Source organism: Planococcus citri, chromosome 3 (genome assembly GCF_950023065.1).
Source record: "Planococcus citri chromosome 3, ihPlaCitr1.1, whole genome shotgun sequence".
NCBI classification, from domain to species: domain Eukaryota; kingdom Metazoa; phylum Arthropoda; class Insecta; order Hemiptera; family Pseudococcidae; genus Planococcus; species Planococcus citri.
In genome coordinates this window covers 74,516,618-74,544,057 of record NC_088679.1, presented here as the reverse complement: position 1 = coordinate 74,544,057, position 27,440 = coordinate 74,516,618, and the positions used below count along the sequence as shown (strand labels likewise).

General features: G+C 35.1%; 1 protein-coding gene, 1 long non-coding RNA gene and 1 other non-coding gene across 3 annotated transcripts; 2 read left to right on the top strand and 1 right to left on the bottom strand.

Annotated features, from left to right (window-relative positions):
• The first annotated feature begins 412 nt into the window (after positions 1-412).
• On the top strand, positions 413-6,666 carry LOC135839159 (uncharacterized). Its single transcript, XR_010557545.1, has 3 exons — positions 413-548; positions 1,918-2,015; positions 6,106-6,666. It is a non-coding gene; the product is annotated as an uncharacterized LOC135839159 (long non-coding RNA).
• An 11,903-nt stretch (positions 6,667-18,569) lies between these two features.
• Positions 18,570-26,887, top strand: LOC135839158 (uncharacterized). The gene is made up of 4 exons (XM_065355059.1): positions 18,570-18,783; positions 23,500-23,566; positions 24,878-24,960; positions 26,315-26,887. Exons 1-4 carry the CDS (start codon positions 18,757-18,759, stop codon positions 26,786-26,788), a joined length of 651 nt encoding a protein of 216 aa, XP_065211131.1. The 5' UTR covers positions 18,570-18,756; the 3' UTR covers positions 26,789-26,887.
• On the bottom strand, positions 20,463-20,537 carry TRNAA-GGC (transfer RNA alanine (anticodon GGC)). Its single transcript has one exon. It is a non-coding gene; the product is annotated as a tRNA-Ala (tRNA).
• Positions 26,888-27,440: the final 553 nt, after the last annotated feature.

Below are 27,440 nucleotides of genomic sequence, written 5' to 3'. Positions count from 1 at the left end.
CAGCCGATTTGAAATGTTTTTAATGGTAAACGTACATATTTCAAACCACCAGTCATTCTTCGGCTGTTCCAACCAATTTTTTCTTACCCCCCTCTCCTCTCCAGTGCAGAAAAGCAGGGATGAAAAGCTAGCTAAAACCTGAAAGCTGAAGAAGGTTAAGATTTTTAAAAGCTAAACGCTCTAGCCAAAAGCTTGATTTATTCAGCTTTCTTTCAGCTTTTCTACAAATTCATTTGGTTCGGTTTCTGTTCTTTTTTGATTTTCACGTTTTACTTTTCTCAACTTTCAGTTTTCTCGTGGTTGTGAGTTTCCATTCCTTTCCATTCACTCACCTCATTAACAAAAATTGAAAAACTGAAAGCTGAAGAAGTTTGGGATTTTTGAAAGCTAAAAGCGATAGCCAAAAGTTCTTTCTTTCAGCTTTCCATCCCTGCAGGAAAGTGACAATTGTATGATTAATTTATTCAAAATGCTTTCACAGATTTACGCGATTGGGGTTGTTTTAATCATCACAAACGCGGCGTCTGGAGTCAGTGGTGACAAACCGGGTAAGATGGATGTTTTCGAAATTTACGAGAAAATGGGTGTGTTGTTCCTTGTAAGTTTTTAAAGAATATTACATTTCGCGAAATTTGTGCAACTAGTATGGACTTAAATTCAATGGATCAACTCCCCTCCCCTTCTCATAAACTTCATGCTCTGGTCCATTGAAATGACACGAGCGCGGAAGATATTTGGATTTTTTGGAGGGGAGGTACATATTTTATAAAGCTGTTGACTGAATCTAACGACAGTTGGCGCTGTAAAAATATACAGTTTTTCTTCATCGAAGACTTTCCAGACCGACACATTTAAAAGTTCGGAGCAATAGCTTATAAAGTACAAGCTATTTTTTTTTAAATTTATTTTTCACGTTTATAAAAAAAAATTATATTCTACAGTATGTCACAATAGTAGTACCCGGTGGCTTCTATTTCTAAGTGGAAAGAGCTAGAGAGATGAATGAAGCGGGGTTGAGTAAGAAAAAATAAGGGCTTTTAAAAAGCGACCTTGAAAATTTCAGACCCATGCACAGGGTGTCCACAAATTGAAAAACCGGTTTGGTCAAAAATTCAAACTGGTTTTTATTGGCGCAATGTATTCTAGACACTAAGACGACAAAAAATTTTTTGTTTTTTTTTTAACTGGTTGCGAATTAATGAAAATTCATGTCACGTTTTTGTCGACTCAGTGTGTAGAATACATTGCGTCAATAAAAAACAGTTTTTCAATTTGTGGACACCCTGTGCATGGGCCTGAAATTTTCAAGGTCGCTTTTGAAAGCCCTTATTTTTTCCTACTCAACGCCGCTTTATTCATCTCTCTAGCTCTTTCCACTTAGAAATAGAAGCCACGCGGAACTACTTTTGTGTCATACTGTATAGGTAGTAATGCGTGAAAAAATCGTCATGTCATTGGGTACTACTCGTAGTTATTTTCAGTATTTCGCTTTGTCACGCGTAATAATTCTATTCCAGGTACTCTATAGGTAAAGGGAGATTGATTACGATTTTTTGAAATCGGTAGATAACAAGATGGCACCTATCAAACTTACCCAACTGAAAGTTGATATCAAATTTCCAAAATTGAACTTCTTCAACTTCTAAATTACACATACCTACTACTCGTATTTTCAATCTTTGCATAAAAAAAAGTAGCATGTTTAGTAAGTGAGAGCGCAAAATGCCTGGAAAATGTTTTGAATTTCAAAATTTGTTCAAAAATCTCCGAGATATGGACTTGATTAAAACAAAATACTTAGTTCAAAATGTTATCAAGATATCGATCGGAACAACTACCTATTGTTGCCTATCAAGTATACCAATATTATGTACTATTACTATTCTCGCACTTATCTACCATCTTCGTTTCTTGTAGGTAATTCTTCGCACAGAAGTCTGAATACTGACAATAGACTTAGTACAAAATCCGGAACCGGAAGTAAATGTTGTTCTGCAATGTACGAAGTTTGTGAGGTAATTTGTACAAAAAATATAGTACATAAACTGCTTCCTTAAGAAGGATCTAGTACGAATTACTAAACTGTTTGGTAGCTTGAACAAAATTAAAATGTATTGATTACTGTACATATCTTTGTGGTAAAGGTTCTATTACCTAGTAGTACTAAGCCAGTACATACATCTTTTTTTACCACACAGTAGGTATAGCAATCATTTTACTGCAATCGAGTTTGTATTACCACCCTACATATCATGTATAAGCATTTTTACATGATACCTAGTATAATATGTACTTGATTGCTACTTTTTTGGATGGGTTCATTCTTGGATGTATTATGATGATTCGTACCAAGTCTTCTCTTCTCTATGGAACCAGTTTACTATGTATATTTTTGTTGCATAATTTTAGTAGAAAACTGCGAAACCCAACTTGAAATTATTTGTCACGCTAAAAAAATATTTATTAAAAAAATATACCTGCATGCATACATTACATACTGACAAGATGAGACGTAGGTATCACTTGAAGCTAGGTATGCATTTGACTCCAAGATTGTGCCGTAGAATAACCATGTATGTAGAATAGGTACATGGCCATCCGCAAAAAGTGTATAATGCGTAAAATAAGTGAGCAGGTGATATTTTTTTTGAAAAAGTTTATTTTTTTCCATCATTTTTTATTAGAAAATTTTAAAAAACGTGAAAAACTTGAACTAATTCATCGGATTTGATCAGTGACAGAAAACTGAAACTGAAAAAAAAAAAAAAAAAAAAAATTTTGATACCATCAACTCGACCTAGTCAACTTTTTCCAATAAATTTCCAAAATATTACGAAGTTGATGGTGTAAAAAGTGAAACTGCGTAGAACTGAAACTGAAATTAAAAAGTGAAAACTCGAACGCAAAAGTTTTGCCATCATTGGATTTGATGACTGTGATGGTTTCAAAAAATGAAACAATGAGTAAAAAAAGAAAACAAATGGAAAATAACAACTCGAAGTATCATGACCCCGCCTTCCTTAATTTCTAGAGTACCTACGTAATAACAAACAAGAATGGAGTACTTACATATTTGTTGCATTCTACGCATTTAAGAGGGGCTCTACGTATTGCGTTTTTAAAATATAGCATAACCAAAACATGCACGGCAGATTACTGCTATCTATCTCGTATAAATCGAATTATTGTGAATATGTTATGGGAGCACCGCATCCCTGAACCACATCCTCATGTTTTGTTATATCTAGCTTAGATGGAGTTTACAGACTGCTAGTCTTAGCTGTGACATTCTTTATAATTACATACTCTGGTTGTTGTTGATTCTCACACAGTTATGGCGTTATGATGTTTGGTTTTATATTTGAGAAGAATATACGTTTTATTATTATATTTGTCATTCGTTAATTTATAATCGTCTAACAATACTTATTGAAAGTATTCCTAACAAGTTGACGTTGCTCATTTTTCGATTTTTTTTGTACATATTATCAATTTTACCATCATTGCAAAATTAGCACCATCTGAGGGTATTTTTCAATGGTTATGTTCTCACTCAAAAGGAAAAAATCGAAAAATGGCCAACGTCAACTTGTTAGGAATACTTTCAAGCAGTGGCGATTTTCAGGGGGAAGTTAGGGAAGTCAGACTTCCCCTAAAATTTCTCCAAAATTCTCTTTGTTTCTCTCAATTTTACCATTTTTTAAAAAAATAAAAAACGCTCAAATTATCTATAATGTTACGTTTTTTTTCCCAAAAAATCTTTTATTTGAAAACACAAACGTTCTAAGTCATGGCAAATAAATGAAAGAAAACCTCATAGTCGAGCTCGTGAGTTAGGATTTTACCACGACAGCGCCGTGGCAAAAACGTAAGTGACGCGCTAGACCAGACGAATTATTTCATTTTTTGGAAGTCAGACCGGTTCAGACTGCCCTTACAACCAACGTTGCCATAGTAACATGCGTAAGAACGCGCATTCGCATGCTTGGTGTGTGTGTAGTAGTACATGTAAAATAACCGCTAGCCCTTTCGAGGTTCTCTAGGTTTTCGGGTTAGAAAATTGAAGTGCCTTAATGAGTGTGATAGGGTACCTCGCCCAATTGGCCAAACCACAAAAAAGTCGAGCTTTTGATGAAAAGTTTTATAGGAAAACGAAAGTTTCCAAAAAACACAAATGTGACATTTCCTAAAAAAAAATTGAATGTATGCAGAATTTTTTTTGAAAAAATGAACCAAAAACATGTGTCAAAAACATTGAACAAAAGCACTCTTTCAAAAAATGAAATAAAAATTGAATTGGAAAAAAATAAAAAAACAAGGTTGAAAAAAAGTCATCTGGCAGTTCACAAATTCAGCGAGAATCAAATCTTGTTGGCAAAAATGCCTTTGTTTAAAGCATGAAGAGAAGAAAAATCTATGTCGCTAAGAGAGGATTTTTTATCAAGTCATAAAATCTTTTAGGAAATTGAGCCAAAATATGGGACAAAATTTAGCGAAATTGCGAGCTTTCTCGCAGGAGGTAACTAATTATAAAAACATTTTCGCCTTTATTCACGAGATGTAGCATAGAATTTTCTTTCATTTTGGGAAAAAATGAGTATTTTATCACTTATTGGAGTATAGGAATATGAAGATGAAGATGAAGAGAAATGGTAAAAATACTAAATAAAAATCCAAATTCATCTACGAGTTCAGTCTTTCATTTCGTTTACGCTGTGGATTTGTGTTTTTGTTCACTATTTCTCTTCATCTTCATCTTCATATTCCTATACTCCAATAAGTGATAAAATACTCATTTTTTCCCAAAATGAAAGAAAATTCTATGCTACATCTTGTGAATAAAGGCGAAAATGTTTTTATAATTAGTTACCTCCTGCGAGAAAGCTCGCAATTTCGCTAAATTTTGTCCCATATTTCGGCTCGATTTCCTAAAAGATTTTATGACTTGATAAAAAAATCCTCTCTTAGCGACATAGATTTTTCTTCTTTTCATGCTTTAAACAAAGGCATTTTTGCCAACAAGATTTGATTCTCGCTGAATTTGTGAACTGCCAGATGACTTTTTTTCAACCTTGTTTTTTTATTTTTTTCCAATTCAATTTTTATTTCATTTTTTGAAAGAGTGCTTTTGTTCAATGTTTTTGACACATGTTTTTGGTTCATTTTTTCAAAAAAAATTCTGCATACATTCAATTTTTTTTTAGGAAATGTCACATTTGTGTTTTTTGGAAACTTTCATTTTCCTATAAAACTTTTCATCAAAAGCTCGACTTTTTTGTGGTTTGGCCAATTGGGCGAGGTACCCTATCACACTCATTAAGGCACTTCAATTTTCTAACCCGAAAACCTAGAGAACCTCCAAAGGGCTAGGGAAGTCAGGGTCTTGGTGACTTCCAGTGGATTCTCTTTTCTATTTTCTCAATTAATTTTTGCATTAACGCGACGTAAAGGACGGCAATTTGATGAGTTACGATACGATATCGTTACCTATGAATACCTATACCTATTATGCCCATTGTGGGCTGTTTTTTTCAACTGAAACAAATTATGAGAAATGCTTATTTTGTTTAAAATAGCTGACTTCCCTACATTTTCCCCTCCAAAATCGCCACTGCTTTCAAGTATAACATATTCAAATTTCACCGAATTTCATTCAGTAGTCGGATACTCCAAAATGAAAGTTTATTTTTGCATAGAAATGAAAAGCATCAGCTTAAAAAAACAATTTTTCATTCAGAAAATCAAGTTTTGGCTCAAAAATAGCAACAATACACCAAAATGTAGAATACAGCAATACGCTATATGAGTATAGTAATTTACTAGGGGGCTTCTCCCCCCCCCCAATTTGGGGCCCTTAAATTCAAAATTTGGGCTTCGCTATATTTTTCATTTTTCGCAGCAAGTACTCGTCGAGAGCTTTCTATTTTTAAAAAAAATTTGCTTCCTAGCTACAATTGGGGCTGAATGAGAGCCTGCTGAACTTTTTTTGCTTGTAGCTTTATACTATAGATGATTGTTTGTGATGACTCTAGTAGGTAGATATGTCAGTATACCAAAATGTACTTTATTGTATTGTAAAATGTATGTACAATCCATTTCTTTCAGTGTCCATGTGACAATGTTGTGAAAACCAGAAATCACGATTATATGCATGTTTTTCCAATCCGTAAAGGAGCTGATGGCAAAATTACACTGCTATTCCATGTGAAAGGCGATCGCGACGCTAATCTGCTGTTTTCAACAAACGTGTTCACAGAATATCATGAGCCTGCTCATGAGATAATACTGAGTGCTTCACCTGGTAATAACTATGCACGGCTCCGAAGAGGGAAAGGTTTAGCAGCAGGGGAAATTCTATCATGGAATGAAGATGCTTTGCTGGTACCCGCTTGGGAAGGATACCGGGTTGAAATAGAGGGTCGAACAGTAAAAGTAGGAAAAATGTTTCAGCCCCCATTCATGGTATCAACGAATGCACCCGATATACCGATTAATTATTACAGCGTTGCGGGTTATAATAATGCAGATGTTACATGGAGCCTTCCTTGTGTTAAGGAAAAAGATTTGTGGTGAGATTTTTATAGGCAGGCGGTATTCATGTTTTAAATCACATACTGCCGATGTAACTACGGGTAATTGATCGAATAAAAATTTTTCCCCATTAAATATTGTCTTTAATTGTTCCCTTTTCTGAATTGATCTATCAGGTTAAACTGAATGCATTTATCTTCCAAATTTTCCATGGAATTTGGACCGAATTTTACCTGGGTCATTCTATGTCAATTCGACCAAAAAAAGGCGATTTTGAAAGTCATGTCTTTCGATTTCGCTCACATTTTTTTTTACAATATCTACCCACCCAGTAAGTAAGAAAGCCGCAATCAGTTTGGTCCCACCCCCTCAGGGGGCGGGTGGGGGTCTTCCATTATTTTCACATTGTCTCGAGGTACAACTGATTTCACAGTTAAAATGGGTGTTAAATTTTTAACTTTTTAAGCATTTTGAAATTTTGAAATTTCGAATTTCAAAATGGCGCTGTAAGTGGAGACTACCATTTAAAATTCTGAAAAAATTTCCATAGATACGCCTTTTGATGCTTTTTCGAAATATTCAAGTTTCGAGATGGGATCTCTTAATGGAAGCGGAGCACCCCCACCCCCAATTTTGGACAAAACTTTCGAAAAAACTTTGGGGCATGTGATATATCGAATTGTGCGTTTTTGATAACGCTGAACACGAATATGACGTTAGATTTTCGATTGGGTCTCATCCACGGCCCTCAGCACCTCCCCAAATGGGGTAAAAGTACAAAATAGAGTTTTTTTCGTGCGACACATCAAATAGTATGTTTTTGGTGACGCTGAACACGAATATGACGTCAGATTTTTGGTTGGACCTAATCTACAGCCTCCAACAAATTTTTTGGACTTTTACCAATTGGGAGAGGCTCTCGGAGCCATGGGTGAGGTCAATTTAAAAAACTAAGCCTATATTCGTGTTCAGCGATATCGAAAACATACTATTTCATGTGTCACACGATTAAAACCATTTTTTTAGGTTACCCCCATTGGGGAGGTGCTGGGGGCAGTGGATGAGGCCCGATCGAAAATCTAACGTCATATTCGTGTTCATCGTTATCAAAAACATACAATTCGATATATCACATGCCCCAGGGTTTTTTTTCGAAAGTTTTGCCCAAAATTGGGGGTGGGGGTGCTCCACTTCCATTAAGAGATCCCATCTCCCATCTCGAAACTTAATGTTTTGAAAAAGCATCAAGAGGTGCATCTATGGAGTTTTTTTTCGGAATTTTAAATGGTAGCTCCCACTTACAGCGCTATTTTGAAATTTGAACTTTCATTGCACGACACATAAAAAATGTCCATGACAAATAAAAAATTGAACGACAGTTGAATAAATTGAACGACAATAGTAAAAAAAAAAATCACGACAGAAATATCTGTTAACACGTCTATTTTTATTTTTATTTTAATCCATCAACACGCCTATTTTTACAAAAAAAAGTTACAAATGGATGCAGAACCAGATTCAGAATCGGATTCAAAATAAAAATGAATCGTGAAAATTGAATCCGATTCGCATGTGTAGCTGAATCGCAACATCGCGATTCAACTATTTTTCCAATTTTTTTCTCTTTGAAGAGTGTTTTTGTGTTGTGATACAAAATGTCTTACATAAAAATTGAAAACACAAATTTTTCAGCCACATTACTGCAGCAAGTTGACTGCATGCACCATACAGGTCGATTTCAGTCGCCTCATTTCAGGTCAGCATCAAGTAAAGCAAAAATACTGCAAGAGTCCATTGAATCTGATTCAGAATCGGATTCTTTTGAAAACTGAATCGCTGATTTTGAATCGGATTCGATTTTTTTGGGCGAATCACGCCATCTGAATCCGATTTATTTTTTTTGTGAAGCGCCCCATCTCTGACAGTGGGTCATCACATGCCTTACATCTTCATTTTGTTGGGTGGTGGGAAAATTCATCTCGCGAAATTCATCCTGTGAAAATTAATATTGCGGAAAATTCATAGTGGGAAAATTAATATCGCGAAATTCATCCTGTGAAAATTAATAATGCGGAAAATTCATTGTGGGAAAAATTAATATCGCAAAATTATTATTACCCAGGTACTCAGGTGTCAAGACATATTCATAGTATTTGAAGAGTGATATTCCAAAACTCGCTTTGTCCATTTTTATCAAAGTTGGGTTTTCAGTGGTACCTGGTAGATGAAGTATTAACTCACATTCCTACATCATCAACCTACCAAAATGAGGTGTTAAACTCACCTAAATAGCCAATTCTCTAAAAATTAAAAAAAAAAAAAAAGTTCCAAAACGCGCTTTGTCCATTTTTAATGAAATTTTTTTCAGCAGTATTTAGTGGATGAAATGTATACCTACACTCCTACATCATAAACCCAATTTACCTGTTTAAAGGGAAACTGTTTTTCCTCTCTCCTGAAACGTTGTGAAAATGGACAAAGCGAGTTTTGGAATATCACTCTTCATTTATATTCTATGCGCAAATGACGCTAACATATTGTAGTTTTGTAGCTGATAGGTAGGATCTCATTCCAATTCATTCATGATTTTTGTGCAGTGTATACTTCATTGAAGGTACTCGACTACTCGTAAATGCATGCTTTCATCTGTACCTACTGTGTTGTCCACTGAAATTATGGAATTGTTATGAAGCAGCAGCCACAAATGGGCCAAAAACCAGTGTTGGCCATAACAATATTTTTTTTGTCGTCGACCATATAGTGTAATGGACAAATAATTCAAATCGGAGAATATGATGGCCACATTTTGGATGCAGAATCCAGGAAACGTTCTGCACATGCGCCAGTTTTACTAGTGTTGGTAAAGTGGTTGGTTGTGTTACGAGATACAGTAGGCGCCGCTTATTATCATTGTGGTTATTAGAATAATTCGCTTAATAGAATGGAAAGTCGTTGGGACGAAACAGTTATATCTTTTTATATTGGATGAATTTCGCTTTATGTGGTAATCAAAGGTGAATGAAGTCGGTTAATGGAATTGGAAAATTTTTCAAAAATCAATGAAATAGGAATACTTTTTGTCAAACAAACAAACAAACAAAAAGTCTCGTTTTTTACCCGAAAATTTGGAAAAAATCTCCCATTTTCAACGAAAATTGTGAAAAAGTAGTTTCCTGCCAATTATTGCAAAAAAATCTTGTTTTCTGCTAAAGTTGTCAAAATTCTTGGCTTTTTGTAAAAAAAGTTCCAAGGCCCACTTTTTTCTGAAAATTGTTCAAAGATCTGCATTTTAAAAAAATTATTAAAAAGTCTATCTTTTTAGTTCTTTTTTTCCCTTGAAATAGTCAACAATTGCAAAAAAATGTCGTTCTGTTACCTAAAAAATGCAAAAAACTTCTCACATTTTTCGAAAAAAAATCATGAAGAAGTGTCATTACTTTGCCAATAATTTCCAAAATTCCCACATTTTTGGTTTTTAAAAAAATTCTTGCAATTAAAAGTACAATATTTTTGCCAGTGTGAACATTTAGTTCAATAAATCTTTTTTTTTTATTCTTTGTTTATTGGAATAATTCGGTTAATAGAATAGAAACCACTCGGTCCCAACCCGATCACATTAAGCGGTGCTTACTGCAGTTAGGAGTGACATCCACCATGTAGCAAGTGCAACGCTGAACCGTCTCTCTCTCCACCAGCGCCTGACCAATCACAACACTATAAACATCATGTTTGGCACATGAGCAGGTTTCCTGGATTCTGCATCCAAAATCTAGCCTGTCCTCGAAAGATTAAAGTTCGCTGTAAAACCGCGATTCATCGAGTAAAACTCATATATAAAAACGTGCACTACGTGCAATTCGTGGAAAAAATAACACATTAAAAACCATACGTTTATTTCAACGTGCCAAACAATAATAAGTCAAATTTTTGGTATTCGAACTTTACAAAAGCTCTAAAATAAAAGTTACAGCAAGTTTTCATAAAAGCGTTAAAGCTAGTAAACTAAAACTAAACCGTAACAAATCGATAACGTTATTTATCCTACCTACTACATTTTAAACTATACCTATCTAATTCTAATATCGACTTCGAATAAATCGATTAAAAACGACATTTTTATCACATAGCCGTCACATTTTGCTTCATTTTCAACGTTGAATTATTTGTCCATTATGTATGGTCGACGTTTTTCGTTCCGTTATTTTGTTAGGTACATTACAAAATTGATATTTTTTCACTATGGCATTTTGTAACAAAAAAATTGTCTAACAGTATTTTTCATTACACCTGTATTTAAATTTTTTTGTCACATTATTTTCATTATTTCTGTTACAATTTCTTTGTTACTTACAGAAGTGTTTTTTCAACGTATATTTTGATGGAAAATGCATTTGTGATGGAAAATATGTGACAAAAATTACAAAAATAATGTAACAAGAACGTTCAAATACCAGTGTAACGAAAAATATAGCGTTACAGCACTCAAAATCAGACAAATGAAAACAGTGAAAACTCTTTCTTTTTTTTTTACTCAACTTCAAATTTTCTCAACTACAGCTAAAATTACTCACAAATCAGAGTTTTAAGGGTTTCTTTTGTAACTAAAAAAATAACAAAAAAATATAACAAAATTTTTCCGTTTTTCACGTTTTTCATTACTTACTCGTACTTCGGGGAAAATGTTGTTACGTTACGTTTTAGTTACCGTTACCTGTAACTGAAAACATTTTGTTATTTTCATTTTTTGGTTACAGTTACCATTACAGGACGCCAACACTGCCAAAAACTAATAATGCCTCCGAAGGTTGGCATCAAGGTTTTTCGGCTCTCCTCGACTCACAAGGGAACTACCTGAACTGGCAGAAACGAAAATGAACGAATCAAAGCTAGATCGAAAGGGGACTACCTCAGGACCCCAAATCCAAAATTTCAAGTGCTGAAGTTGATTTCTCGATTTTTGGTGAATTTTTGAAAATTGAAAAATCCAAAAAATTATCAATTAAACCAAAAATAGAAAATATTGATGAAAATTGAAATTTTCTCGGGAAGCAGTTCAGATGGCGTCCCTAACTCATTTACAACTATCGAAATTCGCAAAACCTCAATTCCAGTCATTCTGGAGCCTCCAGCGATTTTTTATCATTTCTCCAGAAACTTGAAATTGCTGTGCAACGGCTAAAAATCAACTTCAGCACAAATAACTTCACTTGGGGCCTATGTAGGTTGCCTTCAACCAATTTTTGGGGTTGTCGCGAAAATCGGCGTCTGCCAGTTCAGATGTGTATTTTTGCCCACTGGAAAAAATGCCAAAATTTGAAAATGTTAAATATTCCATCTTTTGCGATGCTACCTATCTGAAATCGAGCTCCGACCTATTTTTGACGTTCTGAATAGGTAAAACCCCCATTTCGACCATTCTGGAACCTCCAGCAATTTTTTATCATTTCTCCAGAAACTTGAAATAGCTCTGGAAGGGCTAAAAATTAACTTCAGCACAAATCACTTTAATTGGGGCCTATATGGGTTGCCTTTAACCAATTTTTGGGGTTGTCGCGAAAATCGGTGTCTGCCGGTTCAGATGTGTATTTTTGCCCATTGGAAAAAACGCCAAAATTTGAAAATGTTGAATATTCCATCTTTTGCGATGCTATCTATTCGAAATCGAGCTCCGACCTATTTTCGACGTTCCGAATAGGTAACACCCCCATTTCGACCAATCTGGAGCCTCCATCGATTTTTTATCATTTCTCCAGAAACTTTAAATAGCTCTGGAAGGGCTAAAAATTAACTTCAGCACAAATCACTTTATTTGGGGCCTATATGGGTTGCCTTTAACCAATTTTTGGGGTTGTCGCGAAAATCGGCATCTGCCGGTACTGATGTGTATTTTGTCCATTGACTTGTGCAATGAATAAACAGCAAAATTTGAAAATGTTTAATTGTTTAATATTCCATCTATTGTGATGCTACCTATCCTGATTCAAGCTCCAACATGTGGTTTTTTCCAAAGAAAGTACATATGTGCCTGATTTGTACTACACACATGCAAGTCAATGGGCAAAATACACATTTGAACCGGCAGATACCGATTTTCGCGACAACCCCAAAAATTGGTTAAAGGCAACCCATATAGGCCCCAAATAAAGTGATTTGTGCTGAAGTTAATTTTTAGCCCTTCCTTGGAACCTCCGGCGATTTTTTATCATTTCTCCAGAAACTTGAAATAGCTCTGGAAGGGCTAAAAATCAACTTCAGCACAAATCACTTTATTTGGGGCCTATGTGGGTTGCATTTAACCAATTTTTGGGGTTGTCGCGAAAATCGGTATCTGCCGGTTCATCTGAACTGCTTCCCGAGAAAATTTCAATTTTCATCAATATTTTCTATTTTTGGTTTAATTGATAATTTTTTGGATTTTTCAATTTTCAAAAATTCACCAAAAATCGAGAAATCAACTTCAGCACTTGAAATTTTGGATTTGGGGTCCTGAGGTAGTCCCCTTTCGATCTAGCTTTGATTCGTTCATTTTCGTTTCTGCCAGTTCAGGTAGTTCCCTTGTCAGTGCACCCGAATATTTTCAAATTCGTCGACTTCCTAAAAAAAAGAGCAAGTTCTCATGGAGGTGGACTACAAACAGACCATAGCAGGAGAACCTCCACAGAAAAAAAAAAGAATTTACAGAGACAACGCCAGTAGGCTGCAAAATATTGTTTTAATTTATGATGAGGATAACGTAAATGTTATGAATATATTCGCGGCGTGGCGCATAATATTGCCTACCTACCTAAAATTTTATTGATTTTTGTGATATATTTTGTAATAAATGCTTAAGTTTTGTACAATATGAATTTTGCAATATTAATTTTCCGCACTATGAATTTTCCGCAATATTAATTTTCACAGGATGAATTTCGCGGGATGAATTTCGCAGGATGAATTGTCATAGAACCATTTTGTTGATCTAGCTGACAATTTGTAACTTGTTCCTAGCTCTGATTGGTTGAAAATTATAATTTTACTGTCATTTTCCCTGTCAAAAGTCTCAGCCAGAACTGTGTCAGCTGAGAGTGTTTTTTTGACAGCATTTGCATAACAGATATAAGGTCCCAAAACAGAATTTTCGAACAGTCTCATCCCCAATTCCGGAATTATGATAGGTGATATAAGCCTTATTTTTCTTTCGTTCTAAGGAAAATCTTGGTATTGATGAGCGTGGCCTAATTCAAACCACGTTCTGCTTCTAGTATGCCCAACTTCAAGATGAATTATATGTACCACACACCAAATGTGACTAATGCAACAACTCGCCCGTCTATCAGTTTTAGGTATTTATTGTAAGTAAGTGATAAAATTCCACTTGAGTACAGGGTGCCCAGAAATATCGAGCACCCCAAAGAAAGTTTTTCATTAAAAATATAGGTTGGCAATGTGAAATAGATGCAAATGATTGGTGGAATGTTATCTCTCCAGTCCAACAACCAATCATGTGTTATCATTATTACCATTCACTGTGACCAACCAAAGTATTTCAGTAGAAAACTTTTTTAGGGGTGCTCGATATTTCTGGGCACCCTGTACATAGTTGGTACGTAGACCTACATAGGCACCTACATCGTTGTTAGACTGGAATATGCCTTACTGGCAACTTTAAATAATAAAGTTATTAATCCTTTGAGTGTGGATAACATTGGCGCGCTCGGCTGCGAATGTGCCCAATTAACCAAGTGAGCGACTGGTCCTCGTCGCAGTTCGTATATGGTAACAATCATGGATTGTCAAGATAACGTGTACCTATTATTGGTCATTTTTGGGTGCTCAGGCCCTCGGTAAATGTAAGGTGCACCGGGGGAAGTTGGAAAACTTGCTCTAGCGCCTGGAGGTTTATATCTGGCGAAGTGCCACTAAGGTGATTTGGGGGTACTACCCCTACTTCACAGGGTTGCGGAACGATACCGATACCGAAAAACCAATACCGGCAAAACCGCCTAATTTTTGAAAAAAATTGAAAAAACCGAAAACCGATACCAATAAGTTGACAAATGGAAAACCAATTTAGAAAATACCAATATAATTTCAAAATCGGTACAAAATACCGAAAACCAATACCGAAATGATTTTAAAATCTGTATTTTGGTACTCATTTTTGCATATTTCTGCAAATGAAACAATTCCAACATCAAACAAAATGAGTTTATTCATTTCAATGATCACTTTTCTTTGTTGATTTTCCTTTCATTTCATTCTCATTTCAACTTTTATACTACTACTCTCTCAATTTCTGAATTTTAAGCCAAAGTTTTCTGTAATTAGCTTGATTTTTGGGTGATAAAATACCAATACCGAAACCGAAAACCGAAATAAAATTCACAAAAATTGGAAAAACCGATACCGAAAACTGAAATTTTGAGGTAGAAATTGATGAAAACCGAAAAACCAATACCGTTTTAGCCACCACATTTGAAATACCAATACCACGTACCGATACCGTTTTGTTTTATCGTTCCGCAACCCTGCTACTTCATCACGGCGTAAGAATTTTCGCGATTCAGTTTCATTTTAGATGTCTTTGGTTCAATTGTATTTTGTTGTTGTTTTGAACTTGTTTTGAATTTGTTCTAAAATACAGACTTTCTATTTCTTAGTTTTTCGCATATACCTAGCGGACGAACCGTGCGTCCTAGTGAAAATCTGATGAGAGTGATCTCAAAGAGAATTAAATTCTCTACAATTTTGTTTCTGCGAAATTTTTCTAGGACGCTCCGTTTGTGATCTACGCCTCTGCAAAGTTTAGCCTGTTCTGACTACCCCAATTTGGGGAAGTCAGAACAGTTTATATTTTATTCCACTGAGCGAAAGCTACCCTGTCAATCGTGCTCAAATTTTCACCATAGGGTAAGAACCCTTATGGGAACCTACATAATAAATTTGATCCATATTAGTTTATTAGAAGGGGAGTAACAGCTGGTCAAAGTTGAAATTGCGAAAAATCATTCTGACTTGCCCCGGTCAGTGATGGAAAACTGAAACTGAAACTAAAACTGAAACTGGTTAAAAACTTGAACTGAAATCGAGAAACTGAAACTGAAACTGAAACTAGAACTGAAATGAGAAAAACTTAAACTGAAAACTGAAAACTTGAACTGAAAAAAATGAAACTGAAACTAAAAACTAAAAACTTGAACTGAAATGAAAAAGTTTTGCCATCACTGAATTTTGTCGACAAAATCATCAATCTATTCTCAAAATTCTTATTTTTTTCAAAAATTTTTGCCCTCGCTTCGCTCGGGCCAATTTGAATCTTTTCTTTCCAAAACAAACATTGATGAAAATGAAATTTAGAAAAAGTTGAAATCAGAAAAACAGAATGGCGGATTCTCTCATTAAAATTGATGTTGTTCTACTTTTTGAACTACAAATTATCCAATCTTTTGCCCTCGCTTTGCATGGGTCAATTTGATACTCTTCTCAGAGTTACAATTTCAAGAAACCTATTGAATTTGAAAAATGTTGAGATCAGAAAAACCAAAAAGAAAAACCTATTTTTTTTTCATTAAAATCGATTGATGTCGTTCTACTTTTTAAATCACAAATTTTCCAAAGCTGAAAACTTTTGCCCTCGCTTCACTGGGGCCATTCAAGATGCTACTTGGGTCATTTCATGTCAACTCAACCAACGTTTTTGGGTCATGTCCTTCGATTTCGCTCAATTTTTTTTACAATATCTACCCACCCGGTAAGTAAGAAAGCCGCAATCAGTTTGGTCCCAGCCCCCTCAGAGGGCGGATGGGGGGGGGAGGCTTCTATTATTTTCACATTGTCTCGAGGTACTCAACTTCAGCAGCCCATTCCTCCAAAACTATGATACTTTGATCAAAACTGATTTCACAGTTCGAAAGGGCATTGAATTTTGAACTTTTAAAGTAAGTATGTTGAAATTTTCAAAAATTGAAAGTTTAACTTTCAATTTGAAAGTTCAAATTTCAAAATGGCACTGTAGCCTGTAAGTGGGAGCTACCATTTTAAAATTTGAAAAAATTTCCATAGATGTACATTTGGATACTTTTTCGAAATATTTAGGTTTACGAGATGGCACTCGTTGACAGAGGGGGAGCATCCCCACCCCCAATTTTGAGTGAAACGTTCGAAAGAAAATCTGGGGCATGTGATATATCGAATTGTATGTTTTTGGCGACGCTGAACACGAATATGACGTTAGATTTTTGATAGGGGCCCATCCACAGCCCCCAGCACCTCCTCAAAGGGGGTAAAAGTTCAAAAATGCGTCTTGTTCGTGTGACACATGGAATAATATGTTTTTGGTGACGCTGAACACGAATATGACGTCAGATTTTTGATTTGACCCGTCCACGGCCCCCTGCACCTCCACAAAGCGGGTAACCCCCAAAAAAATGGTAACATTCGTGTGACACATGAAATAGTATGTTTTCGATATCGCTGAACCGGCTGAACACGAATATAGCCATAGTTTTTAAATCGACCTCATCTATGGCCCCCAGAACCTCCCCTAATAGGTAAAAGTCCAAAAAAATTGTTGGGGGCCGTGGATGAGGTCCAATCAAAAATCTGACGTCATATTCGTGTTCAGCGTCACCAAAAACATATTATTTCATGTGTCGCATGAACAAAACACTTTTTTGAACTTTTACCCCATTTGGGGAGGTGCTGGGGGCCGTGGATGGGGTCCTATCAAAAATCTAACGTCATATTCGTGTTCAGCGTCGCCAAAAACATACAATTCGATATATCACATGCCCCAGATTTTCTTTCGAACGTTTCACCCAAAATTGGGGGTGGGGATGCTCCCCCACTGTCAACGAGTGCCATCTCGAAACCAAATAATGGGAGCCCCCCCACCCGCCCCCTGAGGGGGCTGGGGCCAAACTGATTGCGCCTTTCTTACTTACTGGGTGGGTAGATATTGTAAAAAAAAATTGAGCGAAATCGAAAGACATGACTTTCAAAATCGCCTTTTTTTGGTTGAGTTGACATGGAATGACCCGCTTGTAAGTAAGTGTACATAAAATGCAAATTTTTCACTTTTTTTGAACAGAACAGAACCACTGGATTTTCAACGTTTTTTGATACTATTCAGTGCTCACTGCTCAGCGTGTTAATTAAAATTTTGATTATTGTGGCAAAATAACAATTTTTTGTCGGCAAAAGGACGATGCGATCTTCCTCCCAAGTATAGCATAACTTCTCTTTTCTTTGGCCCCCCAGGCCCGGATTTTCTCTGCACAGCCCTGCATATTTTATTCATAATTTTTGAGTTTGAAATGTTTGAATTTGAAATTTGAAGTTTTTGTTGCCAAGTAGCAAATTAGATTAGTGTATGAAAAAATTCATGAAAAAAATAATTTTTTTTTCATTTCCTTTTGAACTTCAAGAAAAATTTTGAAAACTGAAACTGAAATAGAAAACTGAAATGAAAACTTGAACTGAAAAAAGCAAAACTGAAAACTGAAACTAAAAACTTGAACTGAAAAAAGTAAAACTGAAACTTAAAACTGAAAACTTGAACTGAAAAAAATAAAACTGAAACTAAAAACTGAAAACTTGAACTGAAAAAAATAAAACTGAAACTAAAAACTAAAAACTTGAACTGAAATGAAAAAGTTTTGCCATCACTGGCCCCGGTGAACCTTATTTTACTAAGTATAGAACCATTTTGTAGGTACAATGGTACATATTTCATAGGTGTTTTTATTACATCACTGTAAGTAGGTATGTGTTTCCATGTTGTAACCGAAGACTGTTCGGTGTAATATCTAAATAATTTTTGCACAATAAGGTGTTTCTTGATTAAGTATTGCGTGAGGTCCGATTTCCTTCATTGTGAGTAAGCCGAGCCGGGTAAGTGTCCTTAAGAGTATACTGCGATTAACGTCATTTCTCTCCCTCTATATTATTTATCATTGTTCAAATGGATTTCACACAACAGTTATTGAAACTTGATTAGGTAATTTTCAAGGCTAGGCAAACCAGCAATCTATACAATGTTCATGGAATTGATTGATATAAAAATACGGTGAATGCTTTATAACAATTTACACTCTTTTTTTGCATACACAATCAGACGTGCAGCATTAAAGTTTTAACTCGAGTTTAGTAAGTTTAGGTACGTACGTTGGAATAATTTTCGGTCAAACTTGGAAGAAATTTTACGTGGTTTTTCAAATTCAAGGTAAACGTGATTCACATCAAATGGATAGGAGAGTAAACGTGAAGTGGGTAAGTGAATAGTCTACACATTCTTCGCATTTCAATACACGCAGTGGTGTCTTACGATCAGTATGAGCTTGGGGAAATCTATATTATAAAGCGCCTTCCCAAAAAGTCTCCGAAAAATACGTGAAAATCAAAAAAAATTATTTAGCCCGTTCTATGGCACCTAGAAAGCTAATTTTTTTAAAATCAAAACCTTAATGTTTCTACAATAGGATACAAATTATCAGACCTACAAATTTTGAAGTTGAAGGGCCCAAATTTCGAGTTGAAATGGGTTGTTTTTGCCGTTTTTTTTGGTTATTCTTCAATAAGATCAAAAACGAAAAAAAACGATGAAGGTGGTTAATGTCTCATTTTAAAGAGCATTAAATGTTGAACATTTTCCTCACTTACATTACACCTCTAAGGTGCTTAGTTTTTGAGCTATTTTGAATTCTAATTTCCAATTTCAGTTACACAATTTTGAATTAAATTATCTCGAAAACTAAAAACGCTGTACGGGCGTTGAGCCGCGAAGCGGCCAGGGGGCCGTAAGCCCCCTACTAAGTAATATGTAGGTACGAGGGTAGTCTCAAAAGTAAGTTTCGCTATTTTTTTTCTCCGGAACTACTGGACCAAACTGGATGAAATTTTGGGGATATTTAATTTTTGAGTTGCTGGTAACACTGTAATTTTTTCAAGTCTGTATGTTGAAGTGATCGCGTGCAGTTGCTTCTCAAACATTGAGGGAGGATTTTTCCTGTACCTGGCCTCAAAATACCTTACATGATACGATTATTCAAGTCTGCTGGCAAAAATTTGATTCAAATTCACGGGAAAATGTGTCCAGTGCATGGACCAAACGTCGCGAGTGTCCGAACGGTGCGTTGATAGTGGAAATATTCCTCGAGCGCATCACTTATGCCTTGAATGTTGTCAAATGACGTCAGACTGTCATTGAGGCGACCTTTTCACCTCAAATTGCAAATTTTCTGAGGCGTAAGTTCATTTTGACAAATTCCTCCCCATTTGGACACTCACAACGTTTGGTCCATGCACTGGACACATTTCCTCATGAATTTGAATCAAATTTTTCCAATAGACTTGAATAATCGTATCATGTAAGGTATTTTGAGGCCAGGTACAGGAAAAATCCTCCCTCAATGTTTGAGAAGCAACTGCACGCGATCACTTCAACATAGGGACTTGAAAAAATTACAGTGTTACCAGCAAATCAAAAATTAAATATTCCCAAAATTTCATCCAGTTTGGTCCAGTAGTTCCGGAGAAAAAAAATAGCGAAACTTACTTTTGAGATTACCCTCGTACATAATAGGAAAAAAACAGAAAAAAATTTCAGATACCTACGTGATATATTCATTAGTCGAGTTTGATAAGGTGCATTGATTTCTTTCTGGTTGATAAACATTTAAATTTCATTTACCCAGCTAAGTATGTCTTCAAAAATGATGGAATTATGATGAACAGGGCTCGGATATTCTTTCCCTAAAAAATCCAAAATATGCGCTTAAATATTCCCTAAAAAATGCCAAAATATGCTATTATATGCTTTTATGGAGAAATATGCCAAAATATGCTGCAACAAATTAGGCTCATTTTACATTCAAATAAGAAGAAGTCTCTTTTCTTTTACCGACCTATAATTGACCTGTTTTCTAATGCATCTAACGTACGAAAAATTCGTGCCCAGCCTGGGAATCGAACCCAGGCCCTCCGGATTGCCGGTCCAGCGTGCATTCCACTACACCACTGAGGCAACGAGATTAATCGCCGTTTTAGATGCATTATCAAACAAGGTACGTTTCCGAGACCAGTACAAAGACTAGGTACATCGGAGGTTTTGTATGTGCCGAATACACAAATCCTGCTAAGTACAGGTAGGCAACCTGCAGGGAATTACTTTTAGGCCGGTGAGATAATTCAAATAAGAAGAAGTCTCTTTTCTTTTACCGACCTATAGGAGGGCCTGGGTTCGATTCCCAGGCTGGGCACGAATTTTTCGTACGTTAGATGCATTAGAAAACAGGTCAATTATAGGTCGGTAAAAGAAAAGAGACTTCTTCTTATTTGAATTATCTCACCGGCCTAAAAGTAATTCCCTGCAGGTTGCCTACCTGTACTTAGCAGGCTCATTTTACTTGAAATTTCATGAATCGTGGAGATAATTGAAAAATTCCCTATCCTCTATGCATACGAAAAATATGCTCCAGCATAAAAATCCGAGCCCTGTTCATTAGCATATTATGAGTACCTAGGCAAATGAAAGCAAAAACGTGGCATGTGCATTATGATGAAATGAAAAAACAGCATAATGAGCTGGATTTTTATGAAAATTGGCAAAAAAGTTCACTCTTAGAAAAATGTTGATCCTCTTCGCCGTACATGGTGCTGAAACAGGATTTCTCAAAGTGAAGTAATTTTTGAAATAAGAGCGTGTTTTTTGCTTTAAGTAATTGAAAACAAACGAGGTCCTCGGGACCTGGCAACAGGGTTCCCTATTTTTGGATAAAGAATACTCTTTTTTAATTTTCATATACTTAGGTAATCAAAGAAAAGTAACTACATATTTGGGAATTATATTCCTGTAATTGGATTATGCTTGTTCTACTTCATATAGTAATGAAATGACGATCTGGTTATTCTTTTTTATATTACACTTGGACATTATCGTATTAGGTTCATTCAAGCGCTTTCAATTTTCAGCAAAACTGAAAATTATTTTCAGTTTTACTGAGTATGGGAAGTAAAAGAAGTGTCTCCACCAAACCCAACATAGAAAAATCACAAATTTTTGGTAACAACAGCGCAAAACAGCGGACCTACTGATTTTGAAATGCTGTCATGTTTAAAAATGTCATTCATTACTACAACTCATAAATTTCCATTTGTTTACAAATTTTTGAAATTTTCCTTCATTTTAAACACGTCTTTTATCTTTCAATTTAATTTGAAATGAAACAAGCCATCAGCTAATCGCTGATTACAAAAGAGTTTTTGCGTTTGAGGTATAATGTATTCACTTGAATCATTAAAAAAAAAGGTATTTAAAAAAATAAAGTTCAGGATAAGTTTGAATTTAAATTGATGTAGACGATGTTTTCAAAATCCAAAAGTCACTCTTCAACCGAAGCAATTTTACAATAATTCTCATCCTTCGTTGAAGCAGCTATTTTTACCAAATTGTTGAAATAATTTTAAGGTAGAAATTTGATTTTGAAAAAGTTTTATTGTATACATTTTCAACTATCTCGCATATTTTTTCAGAAAAAACGTAAAAAATGACATTTTAAGACAGTTTTTGAAAAAATTAACTCGTTGCAGAAAATTCTTTTATTTGAATCGTAAGGTGATTTAAAGTTCTTTCCAAAATACACAATAAATTATTCGGCCATGCTCATTTCAAATAACCCCCTTTTGATTTTATTTCTCATTTTCGCATCAGTTATATTCGTGTAAACTTTTTCAAACAATTGCAGAAACGAAATCGTGATCGAACTTGGTATTGGCACCTCTTTAAACAAAGAAAAGAGCTCCTCGATTTTTTTTTGCTGCTCTGCAGCGTCAACTTTTTTCACACTTTCAATAATACTTGAAAAAAGTGCCGAATCCATCGAATCTAAATTAATCCAAAAAAATCAAAAATTTTTGAATATATAGGTGACATTTTTTAGTGACATATATGTTTTTTTATTATTTGATTACTCGTTTTCCTTATGTTATCTTCCAATGGTTTCTCCTTTAGCTCCCGAATCGATTGCGACTGTTTTAAAGCCGATCTAGAACCTCCAGCAAAAGTTGTTTTTTTTCATAGTACTGTAGTTATATTCGTGTAAACTTTTTCAAACAATTGCAGAAACGAAATCGTGATCGAACTTGGTATTGGCACCTCTTTAAACAAAGAAAAGAGCTCCTCGATTTTTTTTTGCTGCTCTGCAGCGTCAACTTTAAAGCCGATCTAGAACCTCCAGCAAAAGTTGTTTTTTTTCATAGTACTGTAATGGTTCCAGAATGCGCTATTTCCTTCAAAAATAACCATAAAAAGTGAAAACTGGTCGGAACTTAGAACGTATTATTAAATACTTCTTCGCTCTTCATTATCATCAATATTATCAACAGTAATATTTTGAATTTTATTGGGAATTTAGAAAAAAAAAACGTAGCGATATATATTTAATGGATATTGCTTAGCATTTTACAAATCTACAAAAAGATTTATGACGACGAAAACTACGATGACTACGATGACTACGATGACTACGATGACTACCATGAAAAAGTGATTACAATAGAGTTTTTTCGCGCTTCGCGCAAAAACTCTAAAAATGTCAAAAAGTACGAAGTTGAAAATGCTTAGCAAAGAGTTTTGTTGAAGAAACTGAAAGTGACTTGGCAAATACAAAAGTGTCTATGTGTAGCGTAATACGCAACACATAAGACACTTTTCTAAATAACGCGGCGCACTGAAGAATTCTTGAAAGCGATTTTAATAGGGTTCCCCTTGGTGGGGGAACCCTAATAAAAATAGAAAATTTTAATTCGCCAGTTATTTTTGGTTGCTTGTAAGTTGAAGGTGCTTAGTTTAGTTATTGTTGGCCTTGGCCACTTGTGCCCGATGAAATATTTTTGCAAGTTCAATCTATTTCTTTCTCCTCCCTGCCCTCCCTCACCCGTGCTGGAAAGTGACAATTGTAAGATTAATTATTCAAACTGCTTTCACAGATTTACGCGATTGGTGTTGTTTTAATCATCACAAATGCAGTGTCTGGAGTCATTGGTGTCAAACCGGGTAAGATGGATGGTTCCAAAATTTACGAGAAAATGGGCGTATTGTTTGTTGTATGTTTTTTAAGGAATATTGGATTTCGCGCCATTTGCGCTACTTTTATGGACTTCAATTCGATGCATCAACCCCTTCCCCCCACAGACATTGGATTCTTGGATGCACTGCGTAGGCCATGCACTTATTTGGATATTGACAAAAAAATGAAAGTGTATATCGCATCTTGGGAGCAATAAGGTTAGGTTACATCTCAAAAAAGTGAAATTTTACAGAAAAGCGATTTTCTTTTTTTCAAAAACTTGTTTCATTATTTTCATCAACTTATAATTAATTGTGAGGAATGAATAGCACCTCATTTTAAAGATCTGCAATCGTACCTTCATTTAGCAGGAGAACATTTTGAAAAATAAAATCTTAAAGAGGAAATATTTCAACGTTTGGAAAACATTTTGAGTTATAACCTTTCATCAAAATTTATCTGGAGGCGAAAGAAAGCGTCCAAAACAAAAAATTATGTGAACAAAGTTGTAGAGAATTAAATTTTCAATTGACATAATGTCGTTAGTTTTTTCTAGAGTACTTAGTTTTTGAGTAGCCTAATTCTCAAAAAACTAAAATTTTATTAGCCTATATTATGTGCAAATTCATTTTTCTGAAAAGTGATCAATTTAAATTTTTTCCATTTGGTACAAAACAATAAAAAATACACTTCTTGTGACTATTTCTATCTGACAAACATCCAAAACGATCAAAACTGTTTTTTAACACTTTTTATGTACGAAATTTACTCAAAAAAAGCGGAATTTTTTGAGATGTACCCTTATAACTCCAAACAACTTGCAATGTTGTTGGGATTTTGAGTTAGGCCATTTGCGTTTTTACAAGATCTAGATAATGTACCCAACGCAAAGTGTTATTTTTGGTTGAGGGGAGTCATACAAACACCAAAAATGCAAAAAATAATGTCAAAACCGTTTTTTTTTTTTTTTTTAGATGTAACCTTTTTGCCAAAACGTTATGAGTTTGCTTGTAGCCTATGTAAAGGTTACAAGATTGCTGCCTAAAATATTTATTTAAGTATATAGACGGTACTTGTATTTGCAACCTTTGCTTGGTTGATAAGTGAGAGCGCATGTCTGGAAAATGTTTTGAAATTTCGATATTTGTACAAAAATCTCCAAGATATGGACTTAATTAAAACAAAATAATTCAAAATGTTATCAAAAAATTGGTTTGAACAATTAGGTATCAATTGTTACCTATCAAGTATACCCGCAATATGTAATTTCCCGCACTTACCATCTTCGTTTTTTGTAGATAATTGTCCAATCACAACACAGGAAACAGACGATCCAGAATCCGATTGTGAATGTTGTCCTGCAATGAGACAAATGTGTCAGGTAATTTGTACAACAAATATAGTAAACTGCATTCTTGGGAAGAAACCAGTACAAATTACGGTACTGTTTGGTAACTTGTACATAATTGAAATGTATTGATTAGGTACTATACTTACCTAGTATGTACGTAGCTATACGTACATCTTCTTTCACCACACAGTATAGCAATGATTACCTACTTACACTGCAATCGAGTTTGTATTACCATCCCGGATCGTTTGATGTAAACGCGTGAAAAGCTAATTTTTCTCACATACATACTGTATCTATTTGAATACATATTAGGTACCATACAATGTTGCAATTTTCATCCTACAGTATCAGAAATTTTACATTTTATGTAGGTACATATGTTATTTTTCGCCACACCTTCAAGATGCTATACAAGTGATGCGTTTTACTCTTTAATATCTGTAATATTAGGGTCATTCCACGTCAATTCGACCAAGAAGTGGTAGGGGGCTCGGCGATTTTTTTGAAATTTTTCCTGTGAAAAGACCTTCCGAAGAGATGACCAATGACGCAAATCGTAGCACTCTTGCCTATTTTTGAAGGCAGCCAGGGGGTGTCAAAGTTTTCAGTGAACCTAAAATATCATCCATTTCAGCAGTGGATTACTCGATAACCTCGATACCTACCAAAATGGAACTTTTCCCCATAGTTAAGGCTTTTGAAAGGCTTTCTGGTGGTATCATAAAAATCAATGATGCCACTTTTTTTCATACAAAAAATTAGCTCAAAAAGTTTCAAAACGTAGTTTTCATATGGTTCCGACTCTCAAAAATTCTTTAAAAAATATATTATGGACAACTTTTCATGCTGAACAACATATTGAAAAATTAGGATGGCACTACATATGTCGCAAAGTCGATTTAAAAAAATTGAAAGTTTGCGAAAAAATGCGATTTTTTAACTACATTTCGAAACTTCTTGAGCTAATTTTTTGTACGAAAAAAAGTGGCAACACTCATTTTTATGATACCGCTAGATGCCGCCAAAAAGCCTTCCATAACCCTTAACTATGGGGAGAAGTTCCATTTTGGTAGGTATCGCGGTTATCGAGTAATCCACGGCTGAAATGGATGATATTTTGGGTTCACTGAAAACTTTGACACCACCTGGCTGCCTTTAAAAATGGGCTAGAGGGCTGCGATTTGCGCCAATGGTATTCCTTCGGAAGGTCTTTCCACAGGAAAAATGTCAAAAAAATCGCCGAACCCCCTACCACTTTTTAGTCGAATTGACGTGGAATGACCCATTAGCAATATTACCACAATTTTTTGTGATGACTCATGACTGTAGTATGTCAGTGTGCCAAAATTGTGTTATAAAATGTACTATCTATTTTTTTCAGTGTACTTGTAATATTGTGAAAACCAGAGATTACGTATACGACCGAGTTTTTCCAATCACTAAAGGAAATGATGGCACAGTTGAGCTAAAATTCCAAGTGAAAGGCAATCGCGACGCTAATCTGCTGTTTTCACAAGAGGCGTTCACTAAAGATGGAGACCCAGCTCATGAAATAGTACTGAGCGCTACACATGGTCATAATAACCACACATCATGGCTCCGAAATACGAAAAATGTAGAAACAGGAAGAGTTGAAACATTTTTGGAAGAATCTCAGGTGTCTCCCACGGAATGGAGAGAATTCTGGGTTCGAATTAAAAATAATAGAGTAGAAGTAGGAAGAAATGGTAGACGCGCATTCTTGGTATCAACAAATTCAAGTAGTTATTTACACATTAGATATTACGGCGTTGCGGGTTATAAAAATGCTAATCTTTTATGGAGCCTTCCTTGTATGGAGGAAAAAGATTTCTGATGGTGAGATTTTTGTTGACATGCGGTATTCTTGTTTTAAATCACATACTGCCGATGCAATTATCAGTAATTGACTGAATAAAAAGTTTTCAAGATTAAATATTGTGTTTAATTGTTTGCTTTTCTGAATTGATCTTTCAGATTGAACAGGGTGTATTTATCTTCCAAATTTTCCATGGAATTTGGATCGAATTTTACCTAATTACTTTTTAAAAATATGTATCCAAAAAATAGAAAAATCGTATTCAGCGCCTGAAGTTTGACCTGATGGTGAATTTTTTGATACTAATCTTGATTTTGTGAAAATCTATTGGCAAAAAGATCCTAGTCAGTGAGAGAGATAGGATGAATTTTTTGATGCGACCAGTTGTCTCTCGTTTTACAGGTTACTTATTGGTTTATTTTTTGGTATAGGTATCTAATATTCATGCACTATGTAGAATAGGGTGGATCGCTTCGGAGGGGCTCATGGAGGTAAGAAATGTGTCCTCAAAGAGAAGACATTTTCAAAATGATCGTGTTTTTTTGGGTCATGTCGCTACCTAACCTTTTTTTTGGAAAAACTGACTAGTTCCAAGTGAAAGTATTTGCATTTGAGATTCTGCGTTGATTTATGCTATCGGCGTCAAAATCCAGAACCACACTGGGAGTTC